Consider the following 25,084-nt stretch of genomic DNA (forward strand, 5'->3'; position numbering starts at 1 on the left):
TACTTCCTAGCAGGCTCTCTTTTGTTTAGGGGGGTGAGGAAGGGTTGCTTCCAGCATCACAGGGGAACCTGCACGAAGCTGCATATGTGTGAAAAGCAAACTGGAGAGCTTTGTACGCAATCCCTCACATGGTGTCCTTGAAAACCCAGAAGTTGTTGTTGTTATGTGCCTTCAAGTCAGTTACGAAGTATGGCGTCCCTATGAATCAGCGACCTCCAAGAGCATCTGTCGTGAACCACCCAGTTGAGATCTTGTAAGTTCAGGTCTGTGGCTTCCTTTATGGAATCAATCCATCTCTTGTTTGGCCTTCCTCAGGGGAACAGGGCTCTCCTAACAACTTTCAGCACCCTTAACAAGCTACAGTTCCTATAGATTTACAATTAATATGCACACCTTGGGAAAGCCGCCTTAAACAAAAAAAAGTCTTCAGTAGGCTCTTAAACACCATGACATCGAGCATCTGTCTAACTTCAGCGGGTAGCGGATTCCAGAGGGCTGAAGCTGCAATATTAAAAGCCCAGTGTAAAGACGAATAATTGGGTGTTAGAACAAATTAAACTAGAACTATTACTGGAAGCTAAAATGATGAAACTGAGGCTATCCTACTTTGGACACATAATGAGAAGACATGATTCACTAGAAAAGACCATAATGCTGGGAAAAACAGAAGGGAGTAGAAAAAGAGGAAGGCCAGATGAGATGGGTTGATTCCATAAAGGAAGCCACAGACCTCAACAGGGTGGTTTATATCAGATGCTATTGGAGGTCACTGATTCATAGGGTCGCCATAAGTTGAAATTGACTGGAAGGCACATAACAACAAGTTTATTACAAGCTTATTGCATTATATGTAATGAACTTCTTTTGTGGAAGCCGCTTTGAATTAATACCTCACTTTCCTTAATAAAAATGAATATATGGAACCTGCTTCTCACTCTCCCCCTCCCCGCCCCACCTATTTGCCAGGTCTCTCCCCAAGAGATGGTCCAGGAGATCCACCAGGTGCTGATGGATCGCGAGGACACCTGTCACCGAACATGCTTCTCCCTGCAGCTGGACGGCAACGTTCTGGATAACTTTGCCGAGCTGAAAACCATTGAAGGGTTGCAAGAAGATTCAGTGCTGAAAGTAGTTGAAGGTAGTGCTTGGAAAGCACAGACAATCTAGGATGGGTTACAGCCTCTTAGCACGGGGTAGACACCGGTTAAAAGTCGGGGATATGGAACTTGTGGCCCTCCAAGTAAAACTCCTGTCATAACAAGAGCCTGGCTGCTAGATCAGGCCAGCATCCCGTCTAGGCCAGCATCCCGTTCTGATAGTGGCCAACCAGATGCCCCAAAGAGAAATCCACAAGCAGGACCTGATGCAAGAGCACGCACCCCTCCTGCCGTTTCCAGCAACTGGCATTCAGAAGCCGACTGTGGAGGCAGAGCATAGCCAGCATGGCTAGTAGCCACTCATAGCCTTATCCACCATAAATTTCTCTAAATCCTCTTTTAAATCCATCTGAGTTGGTAGCCATCTCTACCTCTTGTAGGAGTGCATTCCATAGTTTTAACTATATGCTGCACGAAGGAACGCCTTCTTTTGTCTATCCTGAATCTTCCAACGTTCAGCTCCATTGGATGTCCGCGAATTTTAGTGTCGAGAGAGATAAATTCTCTACCCGCTGTCTCCACACCATGCATAATTTTATACGCTTCTGTCATGCCACCTCTTACTTGCCTTTTCTCTAAAACTAAAAATCCACAAATGTTGTAACCTGTCCTCATAGAGAGTTGCTCCAGCCCCTTAGCAGTTTTGCTTGCCCTTTTCTGAACCTGAAAGGTCAACTGATGCTGTTACTTTCTGATGGTTTTGTAACTGATAATCGGTCTCAGTGTAAGGCAGAGCCCCATGTTTCCAGGCCTATGGAGTGAGAGAGAGACCACCACTGTAGAGGAATTGGAGGAATTGGTTCCGGTGTTACTGTTCTTTGTACTATCAAGATGTTCCTCCAAATGTTCATCCAAAATCTGCCCTCACTTGAGCCTGTTAAATCTAGACATTCCCTCTAGGACAGCAGAGGAAAAGTGTTTGCCCCTCTGCCATGTGACAGCTGTTTGGGTCTTTGAAGAAGGCTACAGTGCAGGTGTGGGGAACCTTTGTCCCTGCAGATGTTGTTGAACTACAGCTCTCACTGTCCCTGGCCGTTGGCCATGTTTGCTGGAGCTGATGGGAGTTGTAGTTCAGCAACCTCTGGAGGGCCCTAAGGCTCCCCATGGCCGCAATTACGTCTCCTTCTTTGGTCATCTTGTCTCCAGACTAAACTTTATTTATTGATTTATTTATTACACTTATACCCCACCTTTCTTTTCATGATAGAAACCCAAGGCAGCTTACATATGGTTCCCATGCGGTCTCCCATCCAGGCACTGACCACACCTGACCCTGCTTAGCTTCGGCAGGGAGCTGGCCTTATGTGCCTTCAGACCAATATTCCCAGTTCCTTCAGCCTGTCATTGTAGGACGTGTTTTCATGCCAGTTTAGATCTTTTGTGAAGTGCCGTGCCAACAACTGGACACAGGACTCCAGATGAAGTGTCCGCCATGCGCCTTAATCCCTTTTCTTCCCCTGCTCTCACCCAACCCCCAGAACCATACACAGTCCGAGAAGCCAGGATACACGTCCGGCACATCCGAGACCTCCTGAAGAGCCTTGATCCCTCTGATGCCTTCAATGGTGTTGACTGCAACTCGCTGTCGTTCCTCAGTGTCTTCACCGAAGGGGACCTTGGAGGTATGCAGGATCTTTCTGTTGCTTCTGTCTTGCCTTCTGTTTCCTTGGCATGCCAAGAAAGGTGCTAAATTGATGGCCTGCTTTGCATGTGCGGAGGGTCGCGGCACATGCAGTGGTGATTGGTGCCCATTGGGACTGGGGGGGTGGAAGGTGGGGAGCCCAACAGGAGGTGGAAGAACAGCCAGTGGCAGCAGGGGTGACTGGTTCCTAATGGGATGGGCACGGCAGAAGGCAGGGAGCCCAACAGTATGTAGAGCCAGTGACAGGCAGAGCCACCCACTGACTGGTTGCAAGCAGGTAGGTGAAGGCAGGCTTATGTTGATGGGGCACTGCCCCATTGGGCCTGATGGCCCAACTTCACATGGGGGATTCAGGACAAGCCTTCTGCTTCCTGCAACGTGTGGTTAACTTGAGCAGTGTGTTGCTGTGGATGGTTGGGGTGGTTCTTGGTGTGAATTTCTGGACGGTCACTCGAAAAACTGAGCTTCTTTCTGGGGAGACCTCCCTACCAGCTTACGTGGCTTTGCTCCCAGCCCTTGTTTCCTTTGATCTACCCAACCTCAAGACTAGGACGAACTGCGACCACAGGAAGACAGGTGGGGCTTGTCTTTGCGTTGCAAGGAGAGGACCTACTTCTGCCGCCTGTGTAAACTTTCCTGGAATGCAGCAGATTTGTACTCAGTGGTAGTCTTTTGCCAAATTATGTATCGCCAACCCCTGCAAAGTGGCAAAAGCTACAACCAAGAATCCAAAACTGCTGCTCCCAGCTGGTGGTTATGCTGTTTATCCACCCCCCACCTCATCCCTCACTGTACCAGGTAGAAGCTCCTTTACATGGAGAACTGAGGTGTTTGGGGAGCCGAATCCTGCGCTCTGTGCCAGTTTGTGCTTGGCTGGTGCAATTAACAGGAAAAAGCAAACTTCTCTGTGGTCAAGAGTTCCATGCCAGTGCTTTCACATGGCTGGGTTAGGGAAACACGGGGAAGAAATTGTGTAGGGCTGTGTAGGGTGTGCCTGTACTACCTCTTGAAAACTGCAGTCTTAAAAATAGCTTGCATTTTCCTCAAAAACATCAAGACAATAAGGTATAGAAACTTGCTTTAAAAAAAAAAAGCTCATTCTAAGGAATCTGCAATAGCTGCTCAGTGTTTCAGATTTGCGCTAAACCTATGGAGGGGCTGTTGGCGAGGCCTTGCGCTACGGAATGTTCCTTCATACAAAAACCATCCTTGCTTGTAAAAAGGTTGCATGGTGGGGAGAAGGTTGAACAAGAAAAAAATGGTAAGGAAACACAGTCGTGTCTGGTGAGCCCTCGCCTGCAGTCTGAAGTGGAGTAGCCCAGATAAAAGTTTTAGAACAAGGATGTGGCAGCTGTGGCTTTCAGACGCTGTTTGGTTCCTAATCTTTCATCAGCCCAACCAGTGGTGGCAGGCACAGTGGGAGTCAATCCCATCTTGAGGTGTGCCACAGGTTTCCATCCCTTCGGGCTACATACACATTATACTTTTCAAAGCACACTGCTTCACAGAATGCTGGAAACTGTAGTTTACCCATCACAGAACTGCAATTCCCAGCACCCTTCAACTGCAGTTCCCAGGATTCTTTTTTTTTGGGGGGGGGGGTTGCTTTAAATGTGTGATGTGTCCACAGCCTAGAACTGAGCTTTGGACATTGGGTATTGAATTCAGATTCCTGAGAACAAGTTTTTGTAACAAAACAAGTTTCTAGACCTCATTGTCCTTACTACCCATATGCAAATAAGATGATGAGGTTCCACTTCCCACGTGCACGCTGCAGGTTGCCTCTTGTTTGCACTGATCCCTCCTGTCTTCCCCACCCCTGTGTTTTGTTCTAGACAGCGGCAAGCGGAAGAAGAAAGGCGCAGAACTGGAGCAGATAGACTGCACCCCTCCTGAACATATCCTGCCAGGGAGCAAAGAGAGGCCCCTCTGCCCCCTTCAGCCTCAGAACAGAGACTGGAAGGTAGAGTCGTACAAGTGTGTGTGAGCAAGGAAAAGCACCAGGCTTGTCCCACCTAATCTGGTTCCTCCCCACTGGCAGGGTACCCACCCACTGGCAGGGTACCCACCCACTAGCCCTTCACGGCCCCTGGTGACCCCTAGCTCAGTGGCAGAGAATCTGCTCTGTGTGCAGAAGGCCCCGGTTCAGCCCCTGGCATCTCCAGGGAAAAGGAAACCCAAGAGTACCGCTGCCGGTCAGTGTAGCCAATACTGAGCTAGAGGAACCAAGGGTTTTGCTTGGCATAAGGCAGCTTGCTGCTTACCTGTGTTTGCCCTGCGTCAGTCTGGATCTTGGGGGGTCGCAAGCTGAGGGGTGGGGAAAACCCTCTGAGTTTCTTGATCAGCAGCATCATGTGGCGCTGTGTGCTTCACGACGAACAGTCAATAGTTTGCTCTGCTCTATTTTTTTTCTTACTGTAACTCTGACGCTGTGTATGTGACGGGCGGTTTATGAAAATAATGCTTCTAAGGTAACCAATTTCCTGACATGCAACCTTTCCAGAGGCATTGGAGTTTGTATTCATAAAAATATAGGAAGCTCCATTTATACTGGATCAGGCCACCTAGTTCAGTATTGTCAACACTGACCAGCAGAGGCTCTTCAGAGTTTCAGGCAGGGGACCTTCCCAGCCCTCTGTACGGAAGCCAGGGAAGGGCCATAGCTCTGTGGCAGACCCTCTGCATTGCACGCAGAAGGTCCCAGGTGCAACCCCTGGTGTCTCTTGGTGGAAGAGACCCCTGCCTGAAATCCTGGAGAGCCGCTGCCAGTCAATGTAGGCAGCACTGAGCTAGATGGACAATTGGTCTGACTCCGTACAAGGCAGCTTCCCGTGCTTCTAACCTGGGACCTGCTTTATGAGCCATCTACACATTGCATTTGAGAGCACCATCTCCCACCTGCAGCCTGAAGTTGTGCATTCCGGGGTACATTGTGCCATCTGGTCCTGTTGCACATGCCAGCTGGCTTTCTCGGTGTCAAACTACTGTAATGAGCCTGACTACTTTGTGCATGAGTCCTTGTTTCCTGTGTGATTTTCCCTTCGCCCTTTCCAGGAGGATCTCTTGATTTTGATTTGCTCCATGGCAGCAAGTCTCGGACTCTTTGCTGTGAGCAAATTAATAGCAATGAACCAAAGCAGCCATCTATAAAAGAAGTTGTTTGTTGCATCTCTGTCTAAGTCTCTGAAAGGAGCAAAGTCCAGGGCAGTCAGCCTCTTTTGGGGACAGGGTGGTGGTGTCATAGGTCTGCACCAGTGAAAATGGATCATCCCGTTGCTTCTGGTGCAGAGACAAAGGAATACCTGTGAGATAAGAGAGACTGTTGTCTCTCTGAGTAGTTGTTCTGGACTTGGCTTCCTTCTGGCGAAGAGGCGTGCTCAGTGTCTGGAATATACTCAATGGGCAGACTCTGAGAGCAGGCAGTTTGTGATTATTGATTTGTTTTATTATTATAAGTGGGAGTTGCAACAAAATGTTGTAGTGTTGAGTATTCCTATTCACGATGCCAGGAATCTATGCCCTTTTCCAGGATATTCCATTCCATCTAGATCTAAGGATGCAGGCAGGTTTACATTGGGAGAGGTTCCAGAATATATTGAGGTCCTGGCCTTTTAAAGAGCTGTATAGGTCAAAGACAGCACTTTGAATTAGGCTCAGAAGTGTACAGGCAGCCAGTGTAGTTGTAACAGATAGAAGACTAAAGTGTGTCTGCTACTTCAATACAGGAGAAAAATTGTCTTAAGAGTTTGGGAAAATTCTGCTTTCAGGGGTATTGTGATCAACGCAGCTGAACCACACAAGGCTGCAGAGTTTTTGAGATCCAAGCTATTTGTGTGCACATGTGTGTGTTCTGAAGTGCTCCTAACTATATGTCTCCTGTTCCCCCTTCCCATCTCCATCCTCCAAAAGCCTCTGCAGTGCCTGAAAGTGCTGACCATGAGTGGCTGGAACCCACCTCCCGGCAACCGCAAGATGCACGGGGACCTCATGTACCTGTATGTTATCACGATGGAAGAGCGACACGTGAGCATCACTGCATCCACCCGAGGCTTTTACCTCAATCAGTAAGTTGCTATGGACTGTTGACTCGTGTGTGTGTGTGTCTGTACACGTATATACATAACAAATACAATTTTTTTAACTTGGCGAGTATAACAAAGAACAAACTTTATTATTACATTTATATAGCCCACCTTTCCTCCAAAGAGCTCAAGGTGGCATGCAGACATCGTTCTCCCCTCCCGATTTTATCCTCATAACAACCCTGCAAAGTAGTTTAGGCTAAGAGATAGTAACTGGCCCAAGAGCACCCAGTGAGCTTTATGCCTGAGTGGAGATTTGAACCCTGGCCTTCCAGATTCTAGTCTGACACTCTAACCACTACTCCACACTGGCTGACATGAACAATAAAAGTAGTCCATCAGTCCTGCATTAAGCATATCATAGAATAGTAGTTGGAAGGGGCCTATAAGGCCATTGAGTCCAACCCCCGGCTCAATTTGTTTGTTTGTTTGTTTATTACATTTATATATCACCCCATAGCCGAAGCTCTCTGGGTGGTTTACAGCAATGTAGGAATCCAACTTAAAGCATCTCTGACAGGTGGCTGTCCTCTTGAATGCCTCCAGTGTTGGAGAGCCCACCACCTCCCTAGGTCATTGGTTCCACTGTTGTACTGCGCTAACGGTGAGGAAGTTTTTCCTGATGTTCAGCTGAAATCTGGCTCCCTGAAACTTGAGCCCATTATTCTGTGTTCTGCACCCTGGGATGACCGAGAAGAGATCCTGGCCCTCTTCTGTGTGACAACCTTTCAACTACTTGAAAAGTGCTATTATATCTCCCCCCAGTCTTCTCTTCTCCAAGCTAAACATGCCCAGTTCTTTCAGTCTCTCCTTGTACAGCTTTGTTTCCAGACACTGATCATCCTCGTTGCCCTCCTCTGAACCTGATCTAGTTTGTCTGCATCCTTCTTATTAATATAAGCAGTCCAAAACAGCCCAGTGAGGAGTGAGCATGTGCAATGGTCACAGAATGCTGGCTGACTCAGGGTGGGAGTGGGGAGTATGTGTGGAGAGACAGAAAAAAGGTGCCTGGAATCCTCAACAGCAGCACTTTCCACTACAACATTTTGTTGCAGAGCCCCCCCCCCTTCTTCAAAAGATGTTGTGCTTTGGGCTGGATGATCGTTTTTACAGGTCAAACGGTGCAAACAGAATGTATTACATTGAGGATCCACAGCGTCCCACGTTGCCAGTCATTGTTGTGGTTGCCGCTGACCCCTGAAGTGGGGAAGAGGGTAGTTGTTGCCTGTGATGTTGTTCTGAGCTTTGGAGATTGGTTTTGGTTATATGCTGCCTTCCCACAGCGAGCAGTGCTGAAAGAGGCTTACAACAGACATCTGCCTTTAGCCTTTCAGACACCCAACAGGCAAGCAGTTCCTCCTCCGCAGTGGCTCCACGCGCCTCTGCTTTGTCTCCCCTTCCCTTCCATGACTGAGCTTTCAGTCGCTTCCTCTTTCTACCTTTGCAGGTCCACGGCATACAATTTCAACCCTAAGCCTGCCAATCCCAGCTTCCTCAGCCACTCCCTGGTAGAGCTGCTGAATCAGATCAGCCCCACCTTCAAAAGAAACTTCGCTTCTCTGCAGAAGAAACGGTAACCTTCCCCTCTTCCCCCCCCAATAATTTCCTAGATTTGTCTTGGATTGTTTCCTGTCCTTCCAAATGAAAAACTCAAGCTGCTAGCACTTTAAGGTGGGTGAAAAGATGACCTTGGAAATGTGTGGTGTGAGAAGGTCCATCTAGCCCAGTGGGCCGTAGCTCAGTGGTACAGCATCTCATTTGCATGCAGAAGGTCCCAGTTCAATCCCTGGCATCTCCAGGCAGGGCTGGGAGCATCCCCTGCCTGAAACCCTGGAGAGGTGCTGCCAGCCAGTGTTGACAATACAGAGCTAAATTAATCAATAGTCTGACTTGGTACAAAGCAGCTTCCTATTTTCCTTTGGTCCACATTTGATGGGAGCGGCTCTCGAGGTTTTCAGACAACAGTCTTTCCCAGCCTACATGGAGATGCTGAGATTGAATCTGAAACTTTCTGCATAGAATCGTAGAGTTGGAAGGGGCCTCTAAGGCCATCGAGTCCAACCCCCTGCTCAATGCAGGAATCCAACTTAAAGCATCCCCAACAGGTGCCTATCCAGCTGCCTCTCGAATACCTCCAGTGTTGGAGAGCCCAGCACCTCCCTAGAGCGTTGGTGCCATTGTTGTACAGAACTAACAGTTAGGAGGTTTTTCCTGATGTTCAGTCAAAATCTGGTTTCCTGTAACTTCAGCCCATTATTCTGTGTCCTGCACTCTGGGATGATCAAAAAGAGATCCTGGCTCTCCTCTTTGTGGCAGCCTTTCAAGAACAGTGCTATCCTATCTCCCCTCATTCTTTTCTCAAGGCTAAACATGCCCAGTTCTTTCAGTCTCTCCTCACAGGGCTTTGTTTCCAGTCCCCTGATCATCCTCGTTGCCCTCCTCTGAACCCGTTCCAGTTTGTCTGCATCCTTCTTGAAGTGCGGTGTCCAGAACTGGACACAGTACTCAAGATGAGGCCTAACCAGTGCCGAATAGAGGGGAACCAATACTTCACATGATTTGGAAACTGTACTTCTGTTAATGGAGCCTAAAATAGCATTTGCCTTTTTTGCAGCCACATCACACTGTTGATACATGTAAACCCTGTGCTGTACCACTGAGCTACAACTCTTCCATAAAAGGAGCTCAAGTCCCAATTTTGAATTTCTTGCCTTTTCTTGGTAAATGGGCAGGTAAGAAGGTATTATAGAGACCACATCCACACTATGCATTTAAAGCACTATAATACCACTTTAACAGGTGTGGCTATCCCCAAAGAATCCTGGAAACTGTAGTTTGTTAAGGGTGTTGTGAGAGCTGGTAGGGAACATATATCTCCAAACAACTCTCCACATCCTTAACGAACTCCAGTTCCCAGTATGATTGGGGGGAAGGGGAAGCCATGGCTGTTAATACAGAGGCATATTCGTGCTTTAAATGTATAGTGCAGATGTGACTTTGCATTGTGCATTCTTCCCTTTGGGTATTTAGTGGCTAATGGAGATAGGACCTGCAACACAGTGTTGCAGTATGAAATCCATCTATACCACCCCAACCCAGTACATTTCCTCTCCCCTGTATTCCCCTCATGGAACGACAATTCCCAGAATTCCCCGGGCAGAGGAATGGACTGTTAAATCACTCTGGGAACTGTAGCTCGGGGGGGAAGGGGTCTCCTAACAACTCTCATCATTCTTAAAAAACTGCAGTTCCCAGACTTCTATGAGGGGTAATTGTGACTGCTTAAAGTGGTATCATAGCACATTAAATGTCTGGTAGCGTAAAAAAGTATTATGAGGGTTTCTAGTTTTCTACCCCATTCATCAAACAATCGGAAATAAAATAAATTTAAAACATGCCATTTACTGAAAGCAGTAAATAAAACAGCAGTGAGGATACATTAAAGGCCTGATTGCAGGATGGGGGGGATGATCTTTGCCTAGCTCCTAAGTTTGGCCCTCTAATCCTCTGATATCGAATTCGATCACTCTCATGACCTTAAGCACTGTAGCTCATAATATTGAAAAGATGTTGTGCTTTGCAGAGGAGTGAAAGATAATGACTGCTGTGCACTGTTTGACTCCTAACCAGTGTCCAGAGGCACCCACTGGAGAGGATATCCACTCCCTTCCAAGTGTACAGCTGGACAGCACCTCTGGCTGAGCATGCCATGGACTGTGTGAGAGCGGAAGATGCTTATACCTCAAGGCTGGGCTACGAAGAGCATATCCCAGGACAGGTAGTGATGGTTTGGGCTCGGGGGCAACTTTTTGTGTTGGTCCTATACTGAAAGTTGCACTTGGTTCTATCTGCATTCCATGCAGGTAACTATGCAATTTGAAGCCACAAGAGGTTGGGAAACGCCCTCATGTAGGGTGACCGTGTCCTACTTTACAGAGGAGTATCCTTTATTTGAAGGGGTGTCCTATAAGTCCAAATTTAGTGTAAATATGAAGAGTTGTATCCAGTGTCAGTCATAGCAGACCCGTTGGAATTAATGGACATGCTAACATAGGTCCACTAATTTCAATGGGTATACTCTGAGTAGAATTTAAGGACCGGAACCTTGCCCACTCAAGGAGGACCTGGGCAGAAGGTTGAGCAGATGCTTTTTGTCTTGCTCCTTTAGTGAAAGTTGCATTTGGGGCTATCTGCATTCTGTGCAGATAACTACTGTATTATGCCATGCTGGCAGTCTTACTTACACTTTTGATGTCTAACACCTGCTGGGCACCCTGGGAAAATGTTCCACTTTCTTTCCAAGCAGCAAGGTTCTAGTCCTGTTGAGGGTAGAGGTAAGGTTTGGGCAGTTCCTGTTTGAAGGTGACTCAAGATGATAGAGGGATGAAGTGGTAATTCTTGTGGGGTGTATCTTTTGCTTTAATTTTTAAGTGTTACAGCTTTTCCACAGTCCCACAATGTAATATAGATATAATATATAATCTGTTACCAGATCATGTATGCTCATCTTACATGTCTGTTTGTCCAAAGGCTAACTTTGGGAAGTCTGCAATATTACTCTCTTGGGATTTTTACGGGAGACTATTGCTTGTACATAGACAATTGCATTGGCTTGGATAACTTTGCTTAACTTGGGGGCATTCAGCATGGACCAGTGTTTGTGTACTTCTTTCGGAAAGCCATTAAGTGGCTGTACTTATAATATTTATTTATAAATAAAAATTAAAGGCCATAACATGCCAATATAAAATGGTTCAGGAGCAAAGCAGCTTTGTCATGACAGAAAAATGCAGAAAAGAACAGGTTAATAATGCATGCATAAGCAAACCTTCCCGCACCATTTCCCAGACCATTTACTTAAATCCTATTACAAAGGTAAAGGACAAAAGCTGGAGGTGGAGGGTTGCCTAATAAGGAGCTGGAAGGCAGAGTCATAGGAACATAAGAACCAGCCATATAGTGAGTCAGCCATTGGTCCATCTAGCCCAGTATTGTCTACATTGACTGGTAGCAGCTCTGGTTCAGGCAGGGTTCTCTCCCAACTTTAACTGGAGATGCTGAGGGTTGACCCTGGAACTTTCTGCATGGCAAGCAGATGCTATAACCACTGAGCTACAGTCCTTCCCTCTTGAAAGACATTACCTTTTTACAAGGAAAGTGAAGGAACAAGGAAGGATAGAACATTTATATGCAAAGTATTGGTTCTCCCATCTCTCAAGAGCCGGATTAGAGAGAGGAAGACTGGGGAAACGCAGGAGAGCGGAAATTAGAAGATTTAGAGCATAACTATTACCTGTCCTGAGTTCAGAGGAAAATGTGGAGGGAGCCAGTTGGGATTTCTCCACTGTAACTTAGAAGCAGGATGTAGAGACCAAGTTAGCAGCACCGTGGACAAACCAGCCGTGTCTTCCTTGTGAACCTCTGGCAAAACCCAGCAACACTGTAAAACTGAGGGCAGTCCTTGCTTTCCCCCCTATCTACAGGTTCGGAATTGTGTACCAACCCTCCAGAAATGCTGGAGGAATGCATCCTCCCAGTAGTAATCCTTCTTTGCCCTTGGGTTCTTTTGAACCTTTTTAATGTAGCTCAACAATAGAAGAAATAGAGAGAGAGAGAGAAATACTAGCCGGCAGCTCTCTGCAGAGTGCCCTGACTAGTCCTGAAAGTAAAAACAACAAACATGGCTTAGAGGCAGGGAAGGGGCCTTTTTTAAAAAAATAATTTTTCTATTTGCAAATATAGAAAAAAGAGAAAAATAATAAAGTAACCAAAAATATTGATGATAGAAAAATAAATACATGAATTATACTAATAACAATAAACCCCCATCAGTTTGTATTATGGATACCACAGCTATCACTACATGCACCTTGTATGTTTAACTTAAGTTGCTATAAGCACTCCAGATGTCCAAATAAGTATCCACATGAAATTGATGTCTGTATGAAATATGAACAAGCTTGATGGTTTGTGCACCCAGTTACAGGAAAAATTTCTCCCTGAATGTGACAGGGGCTTTTTCACACATGGTCTGGGGTGGTACTTGAGCGACACTTCATAATCCACAAGTGGAGAGTTCCTGTGACATGCTGAGTTGAGTTTATTAAGAGTCATGTTACAGGGCCATGAGGGCGTTTCTCCTCATTCAGTCTGTTTTAGCAGGCTCCTCCCTTGGCCACGAAGAGGGATGAGCTTGCAAGTTCTTAAGAAATGCCGGTGGAATATTATTGTGCTGATTAACACAGCCTATTCGCAAGGTACCCTCACCTTGCTGAAAGGGATGGGCTTAGATTTGTCTGACTGGGCAAAAGGATTGTTTGATTTAATTAGGGAGCGCTGCGCTTTCTGGATGACTAATCATTTTATTCTCAGTGGGGGATTGTTTGCTAAATTAAGGGTGTTGCTCATATTGAGACAGATGCTGGATTCTGGAATGAATTGGGGCAAGGTGCAACCACCTATTGTGGCTGGGATTATTGCTGACTCATACACACTGGGACGTTCCCTGTCCTCCACGAATACTATGAGCAAAGTCAAATTACACACACTTTTTGGGCACAAAGCCATATTACACACACTGGGGGCATGTACAGAGTTCCAGCTGAACTGAGCTACTCGGTAATGAGTAGGGATGGGGTTTGCTGCCTAGCTCTGATCCACTTGTATTCCAGTAGTCCATCATTCGATCTCGGTCCGTCCTTTTTTCCTCCCCGCTTGCTTTTCCATTTGCCGTCTTGATCTGCTGTTGTATTGGTGATGAAAAAAATTGCATAATTTTTAACGTAAACGCTTATGTAAATTATCACAGTGTTACACTTGGGGTTTTTTCTATTTACATATCAATGAGGCTGATAATCACCCTTGACTCTGTCTCTTGCCTTGGGCTAACGGATGTGCTGCTTAATGATTCCCCTCTCATTCACTATTCTTGTTTTGTTTGCAGTACTTCTGATTTTTACTGTTGAAAAATCGACCACCACCACTGCCTATTTTAACTTCTTTTTTCCTGCTAAATTTTAAGCTTAATTAATAAAAAAAATTAAGTAACAAATACTTTTTACCATTAATTGAAATTGAATTTAATTTGGTAAACCACCTCTGAATACCTCTTATCACGAAAACTCTATGAACAGAGCATCCAAAATGCAACACGAGATAGTGCTGGAAGATGAGACCCCCAGGTTGGATAGCACTCATCAACCTACTAGGGAAGAACAACGGTCAAGCACGAGTAGTGCTGTGACTAATGATGCCGCTGGGTCAAAGCCGAATGGAAGCCCAGAGGCTGATGTGCACAGATGCGAAAGGAGAGTCTGGAGTTGTACAACATACACAATAGGAACATGGAATATGAGGCAAAATGTGGGAAAAACAGAAGGGAGTAGAAAAAGAGGAAGACCAAACAAGAGATGGATTGATTCCATAAAGGAAACCTCAGACCTGAACTTACAAGATCTGAACAGGGTAGTTTATGACAGATGCTATTGGAGGTCACTGATTCATAGGGTCGCCATAAGTCAAAATTGACTTGAAGGCACATAACAACAACAACATGGCAATAATAAAGCATTTTTTTTTTGTAATGTATATTTTTGGTACCAGCATGCAGCTGACCACCAGTCCCAAGGAAGGAATGTCTTTCTTCCGAGGAGGGGACCTAACTCAAGCAAAGTTACAAACAGGAAAACAATTTTTGTTTTTTGTACATATATATGCATGCGCTGCCAGAGGAGGGTTGATGATGCTTATTTGTACTGAAGTACAAAAAGCGCAAAAATTGTTTTCCCGTTTGTAACTTGGCTTGAGTTTTTATATACCGCAAGAAATCAGTGCCGGTCTGACAAGACAGTGGACTATCAGATTCAGTCGAAATCTGATACTAAGTCCGATTCAGCAGATATTCACCCCCATCCCTAGTAATGAGCCACTAAGGAAGTGGGGCAAAGAAATAAGAGGGAAGGGACTTTGGGGAGTGTAGTTGGGAGCTTCATCTTCCTGTCCGTTATCTCTTTTCCCAACTTTCTTTTCAGACCAGAGATTGGAACGAAGAATTGCAAACAACCAGGGAACTGTCACGCAAAAATCTGCCTGAGAGGCTGTTGAGGGAGCGAGCTGTCTTTAAGGTAAGGTATCTCAAGCCCTGCAGAGCAGTGGCCCAGTGGAGGATGACAAGATTGTAGTCCTTCTTACGCAAACATGAGTTCAGTTTCAGTTTTTGGCTAGCTGCTTAGGAATTGGAAAAGGGAGGTTCGATCAGGGTGCCCTGGGGCTTGATGGTGGTACTACATTTAGAGTTGATGGCTAAGAGCACAGGAAGTGTGTTGGGGCAAGGTACGGTACAGCTGCAAGCCTCGCAAAACGTGAATTTCTCCCCCTTTGTAAATAAAATTTAACCAGGAATAGTCCTGTTACTCTGACGCAGGCATGGGGAACTTGTAACCCTCCAGATGTTGCTGAACTATAACTCCCACCAGGCCCAGCAAGCATGGCCAGTGGCCAGGGAGAATGGGAGTTGTAGTTCAGCAACACCTGGAATTCCAAAGGTCCTCACACCTGTCCTAAAGCCATTCTGATGCTGAAAGCAAAGCTGACAACAGAGCAGATTGACAACCCAGTCCCTTGCATGGGTAAGTTCCTCAGTGAGGCTTACATCCAAGCGAGTGTGCATAGGATTGCATACTGAGGGTTGTATTCATAGAATCATAGAGTTGGAAGATGCCTAGAAGGCCATCAAGTCCAACCCCCTGCTCAACGCAGGAATCCAACTTAAAGCATCCCTGACAGGTGACTGTCCAGCTGCCTCTTGAAGGCCTCCAGTGTTGGAGAGCCCACGACCTCCCTAAGTAATTGGCTCCATTGTCATACTGCTCTAACAGGAAATTTTTCCTGATGTTCAGCCAAAATCTGGCTTCCTCCAACTTGAGCCCATTATTCCATGTCCTGCACTCTGGGACGATCGAGAAGAGATCCCTGCCTTCCTCTGTGTGGCAACCTTTCAAGTGAAGTACATGTTGTACTTGAACAGTGCGATCATATCTCCTCTCAGTCTTCTCTTCAACTAAGTCCACTTCAGAGTGGACCCACTGGAATTAATAAACCTAAGTTAGTGATGACTACTTACTTCTGTTAGTAGTCATGTTAGTAGTACTAACTTCTGTGGGTCTGCCCTGAGTAGGACTACCATTGAATCCCACCATAAATGTTTCCTCATCCCAAGGGTAAATCATATAAGGAGGATTGTGTGTTAAACAGCATCCAGCTTTCCTCCAGCCTAGCTCTGCATCCAGCAAGCCTTGAAGAAATTATTCTTGACTGGATTCCATCTGGCCCTTTAAACCAGTGATGGGGAACCTGCAGGGAATGCCCTGGCAAAGCAGCATCCAGCAGGATTGATCCTTCCACTCAGCAGCTGATGAGCCTCAGAGGGTTCAGTCCTGATGGCTGCAGGAGTCCGCTTGGCCAGGGCATTCCCTGCAGGGAACCCACTGGCAAGGCAGACCTCAGCAGGATTGAATCCAGCCCATCAGCCGACATCTCACAGTGGACCTCATGCTTCTATGAAGCAGGTTCTCTACTTCTGAGCTGATGAACATAGTCACCCCTTGGAATCCATCCTTTTCCCTGACTGTCTCTCCACCTTATAGGTTCACAGCGACTTCACTGCAGCTGCCACGAGAGGTGCGATGGCGGTCATTGATGGGAACGTGATGGCCATCAACCCTAGCGAGGAGACCAAGATGCAGATGTTCATTTGGAACAACATCTTCTTCAGCCTAGGCTTCGATGTCCGCGACCACTATAAGGACTTTGGTGGGGACGTGGCGGCCTACGTGGCCCCAACCAACGACCTCAATGGGGTCCGGACATACAATGCGATGGATGTTGAAGGGCTGTACACACTGGGCACTGTGGTGGTTGACTATAGAGGGTACCGGGTGACAGCCCAGTCCATCATCCCGGGCATCTTGGAACGGGAACAGGAGCAGAGCGTCATTTATGGCTCGATAGATTTTGGCAAGACGGTTGTCTCCCACCCCAAGTACCTGGAGCTGCTGGGGAAGACCAGCAGGCCCTTGAAGATCCAAAAGCACTTGGTACTGAATGACAGGAACGAGGAGGTAGAGCTCTGCTCCTCCGTAGAGTGCAAGGGCATCATCGGCAACGATGGGCGCCACTACATCCTCGACTTGCTCCGCACCTTCCCCCCTGACCTGAACTTCTTGCCTGTAGACGGGGAGGAGATGCCAGAAGAGTGTCAGAAAATGGGGTTCCCCAAACAGCACCGGCACAAGCTTTGCTGTCTCCGGCAAGAGCTGGTGGATGCCTTTGTGGAGCACAGGTAAGCCCCCCCCCAACTCTCACACCTGCCCCCAAAGTAATAGTCCTTTGCCAAGCTTCTGTCTGAGTATGTAGCAAACCATTTTATTATGTGAGTGAGGGACTCTCTCTTTTTTGTTATTCTTGCTTCTAGCCCAAGGGCCATATTCCCTCTTGGACAATCTTCCGGGAGCCACATGATGGTGATGGGTGGGGCCAGAGGCAAAAGTAGGTGGAGCAATGAATGACTCTTCCCTTTGTGCAGTAAGCTATATTCCAGCCATGCAAAAATCTGTCTCATGTGAGAGAGATAAAGGATGTGCAGCCATCAAACATTACATTGTTGAAGGTACTATGGATTTCACTCCTGGTACCATATGTTGCCTTCAACATGAACCTCCAGATTCAATGTAGCAATTTGGAACAGGTATTTTAATAACAAGCAAACACCCATATATGTACAACATTCATCCACTGAACTTAACCTTCTGTAACTGAACAGGCTAACCGATGAGTCTTGCTCTTAAGGTTCTATTCATCTTAAAGATACAGTAACATATATAATTATGGGGTGGCTGTGCAAAGGAGGTTGCTGAATAGGGAGAGAAGAGGAGGAGGCATGGAAATGGGTGTGGTCTGTGTGCAAGGGGGAGCTGAAAAAAGGAGGGGAACGAGGTAGGGAAAGGCGGGTGAAGGTGAAAATGGGGGTGCAAAGGAGGTTGCAAAAAGGAGGGGGTAGGTGCATGGGAATGGGTTTGAAGATGAAAGTGGGGATGTGAAAGGGGCTGCAGAATAGGAAGGGATGGTGACTTCATGGGAGGTGAAAAGAGTGCTTAGCAGTTGCAGTGTGTTGGGAGGAGGAAAATGCAGGAGGTTACCACGGGGATGGTCTGTGTGCAAGGGGAAGTAACACAAAAAGAGGGGGAAGGAGAAAGCATGGACATGGGGGAGAAGGCCAACACGGGTGCCAAACATGGATACGGAACAGAAGTGGCTTCAGAAATGCAGTTGGGAAGGTGAGAAGGGAGCTTAGTTATTGCGTGGGTTGGGAAGGCAGAGCTGTAAGGGGTTAATGTGGGGGAGTGGCAGGGCTTGGTGAGCAGAGCAAGCAGGGGCACAGCCCCTAGTGTGTGTGTGTTTGTGTGCGTGTACACATACGACAGACACACAGAGATACTGTTTCTCTTTCTCCATTCAGTCAAGTGTTACCACAGTTCAAAGATACTATGTAGACAATCAACAGTGCTTGAGGAGGGTGTGTCGCAGGCTGCTGTTGCTTTGATAGGCCTTTGCAGTTTGAATTTTTGCAAAAAAGCAATCTTGTATTTAATGATGATGTTCTTAACTTTTACTTTACTTTTTTATTTATAAAAATATTTGTATGTCACTATTTTGTTGAAAACATCAAAGCAGTTTAAACACGTTAAAAACAAGCCACCATAGAATAAGAAACGTTACAAATACAATTAAAAACAATGGTCACCTGTCGCAAAAAGAGCATCTTCTTAATTGCCTGCATAAACCTGGTGGAACAGAAAGGTTTTCAGCAGGCTCTTAAAAGTTAAAACAGAAGGCGCCTGCTGAATCTCTGTTGGCAGAGCATTCCAGAGAACTCTTTTGATGACATTGAAGGTTTGATTTTGTGTCGCTGTTGATGAGCCTCACCAACTTGGGGATGAAAAGAGCCACTCCTGCAAATGATCTCAGTGATCGAGCTGGGATATAAGGGTTCAGGTACATACCCTGGATACATACCCTGGACCTAAATTGTTCAGGCCTTTGTAAATTAATACAAGGACCTTGAACTTTGCTTGATAGTGGATGGGCAGCCAGTGCAGATGTTTTAACAGTGATGTCACATGTTGTTGGCCATATGTTCCCATCAGCAATCTGACTGCCATTTTGCACCAGCTGGAGATTTCCGAAGTGGAGCCAATGGCAGCCCCACATAGAGCGCATTACAGTAATCAGCCACATGGACTAAATGATGTTTTTACAGTTGCTTTTACTGGTTCTATTTTTATATGTTGTACCCTACTTCTTATGAAAGTTCTTATGAAAGTGCAGATTATAGATATGTAAATAAAATAAAATAATCTGGAAGAGGGTGTGACCCTTGAGAGTCCCAAGAGCTAGATAACAGATTTATCACTTAAACACATACTGTTTTACCCAACTAAATTTTGCCTGGAGTGGACCCATTTAAATTAACAGACCCAAGTTATCCATTGCCGTTATTGTAATGGGTCTGCTCTGAGTAGGGCTAGCATTGAATATAACCCTTTAAAATTTTCAAGGTGTGCTGAGCAAATACTGAAAGATAAGACAGTCCCTGCCTGTGGGCTCCTAATCTAATAGATGTTGCACAACAGCAACGAGGAAGGAAGATAAATGAGCAAGTCTACTTACTCCAGAACTGCACCTGCTTAGGTGTTGTGTTCGTACAAGGCGCCTGCACAAATTATCTGTGCAATGGGCACAGGGTTGCTAAAATCAATACATTAAAGAGTTTGCAATACCTCCCGTTTTTTCTTAAAATGTAAATTACGGAAGGGAAGGGTAGACGGCTAAGATATCTTTCAATATTTTGCAAGTAAAGCTTTGAATTTGTTTCAATTATTGAGAACACTTTGTTCCCGCCACCTCCACCCCCCTAAAAAAAGTCTAATTTCAGTTCGTCAACACTGAGCAGGGGTGAATCTCCAGATATTCTATTCAACATGAACAATTAGACATTCAGTGTCAAACATTCTAAACCAGGTCTTCATTGATTTTAGAACAGGAGGATTTTTTTCTTAAGCTTTCCAGAATATCTTCCCGACTCATTATTTTCCTGAAATCCCAGATCACCCACCCACCCCGCCAAGTTTCTAGCCCTTATGACTGAAACAAGGGCTGTGCAGAGCTGCACGCACACCTGTTTCCTTGCTGGGAATGTAGCCAGAGTGCAGTACAGGGCTGTTTGCAAAAGGGGCTCCAAACATCCCTGCACTGAGGTTTGAAGGGGCATCAGAATTTAGCGTCACTATGACATCAGGTGATTGGCAGGTGGACAGCCCTGCCCCCCCTGTAAAATTTGGCCCTCCAGGGATGGGGAGGTAAAGATCGAGCCTACCGGCCAGAAAATAATTCCCACCCTGGGCAAGCTCACCTTTTATTTCTCTCTTTCCACAATAGGTATCTCATGTTCATGAAGCTGGCCGCCCTGCAGCTAATGCAACAGAAGGCGAGCAAGGAGGAGCCCCCCGTCTCCCTGGAAAACGGTGGAAGCCCCACCACCCCCTTTCCTGAAAACGGGGTGGAGGATGGCAAGGGGAAGTTGCCCTTGGAAGACGCCACGCTGGAAGATAATGTGGCTGGTTTGGACCAGGTCAAAGAGCTGACGGAGACCATTGCATCGGATGACGGAGCAGGTGTCTGTCACTCTCCCTTTGGGGATACCGCCAAATTATTATTCATTACGTTACTCAGGCACTTTATGCAATAGGAAGTCTTGAAGCGACTTGGCAAGGTAGAATACATCAGAGCCATTTAAAACCAGAAAAAATTAAAGAATGAATAATCCCAAATACATAAAATGCTCATCCAGCAACATATTAGTAAGGACAAGTCATACCCACCCTGCTAAAAGATCAGCATCATTGCCGCAGTAGGCACGCTTGGGTGAACAGAAAGGTCTTTCCCTGTCAACTAAAGACTGGCAATGTTGGCACCAAGCACGTCTCCCTAGGGAGAGAATTCCACAGATTGGGGGGGCCACCATGTGACCACCCTCCTCACCTCCCTCGGGTAGAGCACATGGAGATGGACTTCTGATGAAAACTGCGGGGTCTGGGCTGGTTCTTGGGCTGTCTAGGCCTTTTAAATGTGAAAGCCAGCACTCTGACTTGAGCCCGGAAACTGATCTTTTCCAATCTTCTAGACATTTGGTCTATGAAGCCCTTTTATTTATAAGAATGCATGATACAGTCTGGCTGGGTCAGAAGAAAGGCTTGTCTGGTCCAGCATACTGCTTAGCATAGTGGCCAGCCAGATGGTGATATGGAGGACGTGAAGGAAACCGACATGACCCCCTTCCGAAACTGAGAAGTAAATGAATGTGGAGGCTCCATTTGGCCAACAGGCTTTATAGCTGTTGATAGATCTCCTTGCCGTGAATTTGCCTGATACCTTTTTAAAGCTGCCTTAAGTCAGTACAGAGCCATTTTATGGGTAGTGGATTCCCTCTGTTATGCACAGACAGGGTTTTATGTTTCTTACACGTAAGTCCCCAGATCTTGCCATCCTTTCCTCACAGGGGAAGTACTTCAACCTTTTGATCATTCTGGTTGCCCTTTTCCAGCTTTACAATAACCCATTTTGAGAGATGGGGGTGGGGAGCAGAACTGTACACGGCACCCGCCAAGTAGATTAACTGTAGCTTTGTGTAAGTGCAACTGCAAACCATTGGGCTTTTTGCTTTCTCAGTTAAACCTAGAAGGTTGTGCATGGCCCATGTTGAATAACCTTTACAACATCTTTACCGCCTCTTTCTTTTTTCCCCCCCTGCCCAGTGGACCCCAAAAGCCGGGAAGTGATTCAGAATGCCTGCAGAGCTGTCGGTTCCATCAGCAACACGTCCTTTGATATCCGGTTTAACCCAGATATATTTTCGCCAGGTAAGAGCGAGCGTGGAGTCCTTTCAGCACATATAGCCACTTCCAAATTTCTTTCTTTTCTTTTTTTTGCATTTAAACATTTGCATCCTCCTCTGGATGAGTAAAGAGCTGCTTTGCTTGCGGAAAGGCCCGGGTTCAACTCCCTGCATCTCCAGTTCTCTATTTTTCCTGATGCATTTTGATCCAGCTTTTTAATGACAAAATGATGGGAACTGCAGTCCAACAACATTTGGAAGATCACAGGTAACCCAGCCCTGCATTAAACCATAGTTTAGCACAATGTGAGCAATATGCATCAACCCGTTGGCTCACTCTTGCCCCCCTCCCCCCATGCAATCATGAGGAGCAGTTCAGAAGCTTCTTCTGGTTAGCTTTGTGCCCTCATTCTGTTTTGGCTTCACAACAATGCAATGCTGCCTGGCGGTGCTGGCCCATACTGCATCATTAAGTCAAATCAGAGTGAGGGCAATGCTTTGTGCCCTCATTCTGATTTGGCTTCACAGCAGTGCAATGTCACCTGATGGCATTGGCCTACATTGCATCATTAAGTCACGTCAGAGTGAGGGCAATGCTTTGTGCTCTCAACTCTGGCATTTTAGAAGGGGAAAAAAAAAAACAATTCCAGCAAGCCATGCAGAGAAGTCAGAAGTTAACTGTTGTTGTGGGCATATGCTCTGAGCATAGACAGAATGACATACAAATAAACTAATAGTAAAGAGGATGGCTTGAAAGCATGTTGATCAGTTAGTCTGTTTTGGATGAATCGATAAGCCCAGATAGAAGCAAAAGTGGAAGGGAAAGCTCAACTCTTCTCCCTGGTCGAATAGGTGATTGATTGATTGATTGAATGGATTAATTGATTGAATTTTTTATCCCACCCTTCCTCCCAAAAGAACCCAGGGTGGCAAACGTAAACAAAGCAATTTAACAAGAAAAAGAAAAGCATACTAAAACATTCCAAAGCACAATTAACAATTGAAAACATTGGGCTGTGAGCCCAAGGCTTGCTGCAGCTCGTTCCAGCTTGTTCAGGTCATGCTGAATATAACTTAGTGTAAAGTGTAACGTACAGCCACTGTCTGATCTGGAACAAAAACATAAGAAGAGTCCTGCTGGAGCAGATCCAGAATCCTGTTCTCACAGTGGCCAAAAGAGATGCTCTTATGGGAGGCCCACAAGCATGACCTGAGTGCAACAGCGCTGTCCCCTCATGCGGTTTCCATGAACTGATATTCAGAACCATGCCTACTGCCTGTGGAGGCAGAGCATTGCCATCGTGGTTTGTAGCCTTCTTCCCGCCATCTATCGGGAATGCTTTGATTTGGATTCCTGCACTGAGCAGGGGATTGGACTTGATGGCCTTGTAGGCCCCTTCCAACTCTACTATTCTATGATTCCTCCATGAACTTGTCTAATCCCCTTTTAAAGCCATCCAAGTTGGTGGCCATCGCTGCCTTCTCTGGGAGCAAATTCCAGAGCTTGGCTGTGTGCTGTTTCAAGAAGTATTTTCTTTTCTGTCTACGGATGATGCGAGAAGGAGACAAGCTTTTCTCTATCCACTTTCTCCATCCCATAATTACGTACCTCTGTCGCATCGTCTCTTCCTTCTTTTTCTCTAAACCAAAAAGTCACAAATGTTGTAACCTTTCCTTTCTTCCCAGGGAACTCTGGGAATTGTAGCTCTGAGGGCAATAGAGGTCTCCCATCACTCAGCACCCTTAGCAAACTACAGTTTCCAGGTTTCTTTGGGGCAGTAGTGGCTGATGCTCACTACACCTCGTGGGGCTGCTGAGAGGTCCACCGGGGCGTGGCCAGTGAGTGGTCATGGGGTGCGGCCTAGCTATACTGTTTTTTCCTCTTCCTTCCTTGCAAAGATACTGTGGAACTTAAGCATTGCTGTTTTGCAAATGGTTAGCACCTAACTTACCTCAAAAAATGGCATGTCTTGACTCAGGAGGAGTGAGTCCCTGCTGCCATACTTGCTTCTGCGCTGTGAAAAAAGCTGTGTGGCCTCCACCCGTTCTGGTTCCTTCCCTGTCCTCCTCCTTCGCAAAGGAAGAGTGGACACTCTAACATTGCATGGAGGGCGAGCATGCAGGCAAACTGGAAAATAACTCGCCTTCAACAGTCCATCAAGTGTAGGGGGCACAGACCAGTTGACCAATCCTCCTCTTGTATCCCCCCAGCCCACTCACAAAAATAAACGCAAACAGCCTAAGAAGTAAAAAAAGAGTTAAATCTTTAGTACAGACTCATGCTGTCCACTGTTTCTCTCTGTTAATAAATATTACATTAATTAAAAAAACCTCACACACTCCCCACCCCAGTCCTGCAAGCAAAACAGCTTGCAGCAAAGCACACACAGAGGCAGGCTGATATTTCTCCTCTCAGTTGTTTCCCCAACCATTCACAAAAATAGATGCAAATAAAATAAAAAAATTAGCCTCTCATTCATTAGAGAAATACAAAATTGAGACTCGTGCTATGTCTGGCATTTTACTGTCACTGCTCTGAGCGTGCTCAGAACCTTTGTATGATTCTGATATAGGCTAAGACTACCAAATGGGGCTGTTCTTGAAGCAGCCTAGACGCCTGCCTTCCTCCTTTCTGCTTTGCTATAGTGACTGTTAGATAAGCCTTATAACAACAGATGGAGTAGGAAGCTTCCTAGGAGGGCTGAGAAGCAGGCAGACCAAGGGGAGGGACCTCTTTGCCATAGCTACACTTTTGGATTAGGATTGGCTGAGTGGTGCACAGAGCTGATTGGCCAGAGAGCAGTAGATTGACAGAAATTTTGCAGAGCTTCTCTAAGTTCAGATAAAAGTATAAAATGTGTGTGGAACAGAGTGTGTGGCTTTGAGCTTTTGGGGGATTTTTTTTTTTAATTGCTTGACATTCTCACTGGGAGGGCTGTCCCCCGGTACACCAGCCTCCACTGCTCTGGTGGAAGCTGTAACTGTTTAAAGTGGGATCATAGTGCTTTAAATGTGTAGTGCAGATGGCACTAAATGTCATTGATGGCAGGCTCTTTTACCATCCCAGTTGGCTGATCTTTGTTCCTTGCTTCCTAGGGGTCCGCTTTCCAGAGTCCAGCAAAGAGCGGATTCAGGATCAGAAGCGGTTACTGAAGGATGCAGCTGCTTTCCTGGTGTCCTATCAGATTCCAGGCTTGGTGAGTGAATTTACCAGGGAGGAGGAACCAGAGCAGGCCTCACGTAGTAGCAATGG

The 25,084-nt window shown here is 46.2% G+C and overlaps 1 protein-coding gene across 3 annotated transcripts in view; it reads left to right on the forward strand.

Moving 5' to 3' along the window:
- Positions 1-25,084, forward strand: part of CLUH (clustered mitochondria homolog) — an 89,794-nt gene that overhangs the window by 41,999 nt on the left and 22,711 nt on the right. For all 3 annotated transcript variants that reach the window (XM_061604875.1, XM_061604874.1, XM_061604876.1), the window contains exons 3-13: positions 967-1,138; positions 2,636-2,779; positions 4,635-4,762; positions 6,709-6,863; positions 8,329-8,454; positions 10,512-10,659; positions 14,912-15,004; positions 16,526-17,220; positions 20,376-20,611; positions 21,752-21,856; positions 24,928-25,028. In XM_061604875.1, coding sequence (XP_061460859.1) covers positions 967-1,138; positions 2,636-2,779; positions 4,635-4,762; positions 6,709-6,863; positions 8,329-8,454; positions 10,512-10,659; positions 14,912-15,004; positions 16,526-17,220; positions 20,376-20,611; positions 21,752-21,856; positions 24,928-25,028 — 2,103 coding nt within the window. The remainder of the gene's footprint in view (positions 1-966; positions 1,139-2,635; positions 2,780-4,634; positions 4,763-6,708; positions 6,864-8,328; positions 8,455-10,511; positions 10,660-14,911; positions 15,005-16,525; positions 17,221-20,375; positions 20,612-21,751; positions 21,857-24,927; positions 25,029-25,084) is intronic.

Source organism: Rhineura floridana, chromosome 21 (genome assembly GCF_030035675.1).
Source record: "Rhineura floridana isolate rRhiFlo1 chromosome 21, rRhiFlo1.hap2, whole genome shotgun sequence".
NCBI lineage: Eukaryota > Metazoa > Chordata > Lepidosauria > Squamata > Rhineuridae > Rhineura > Rhineura floridana.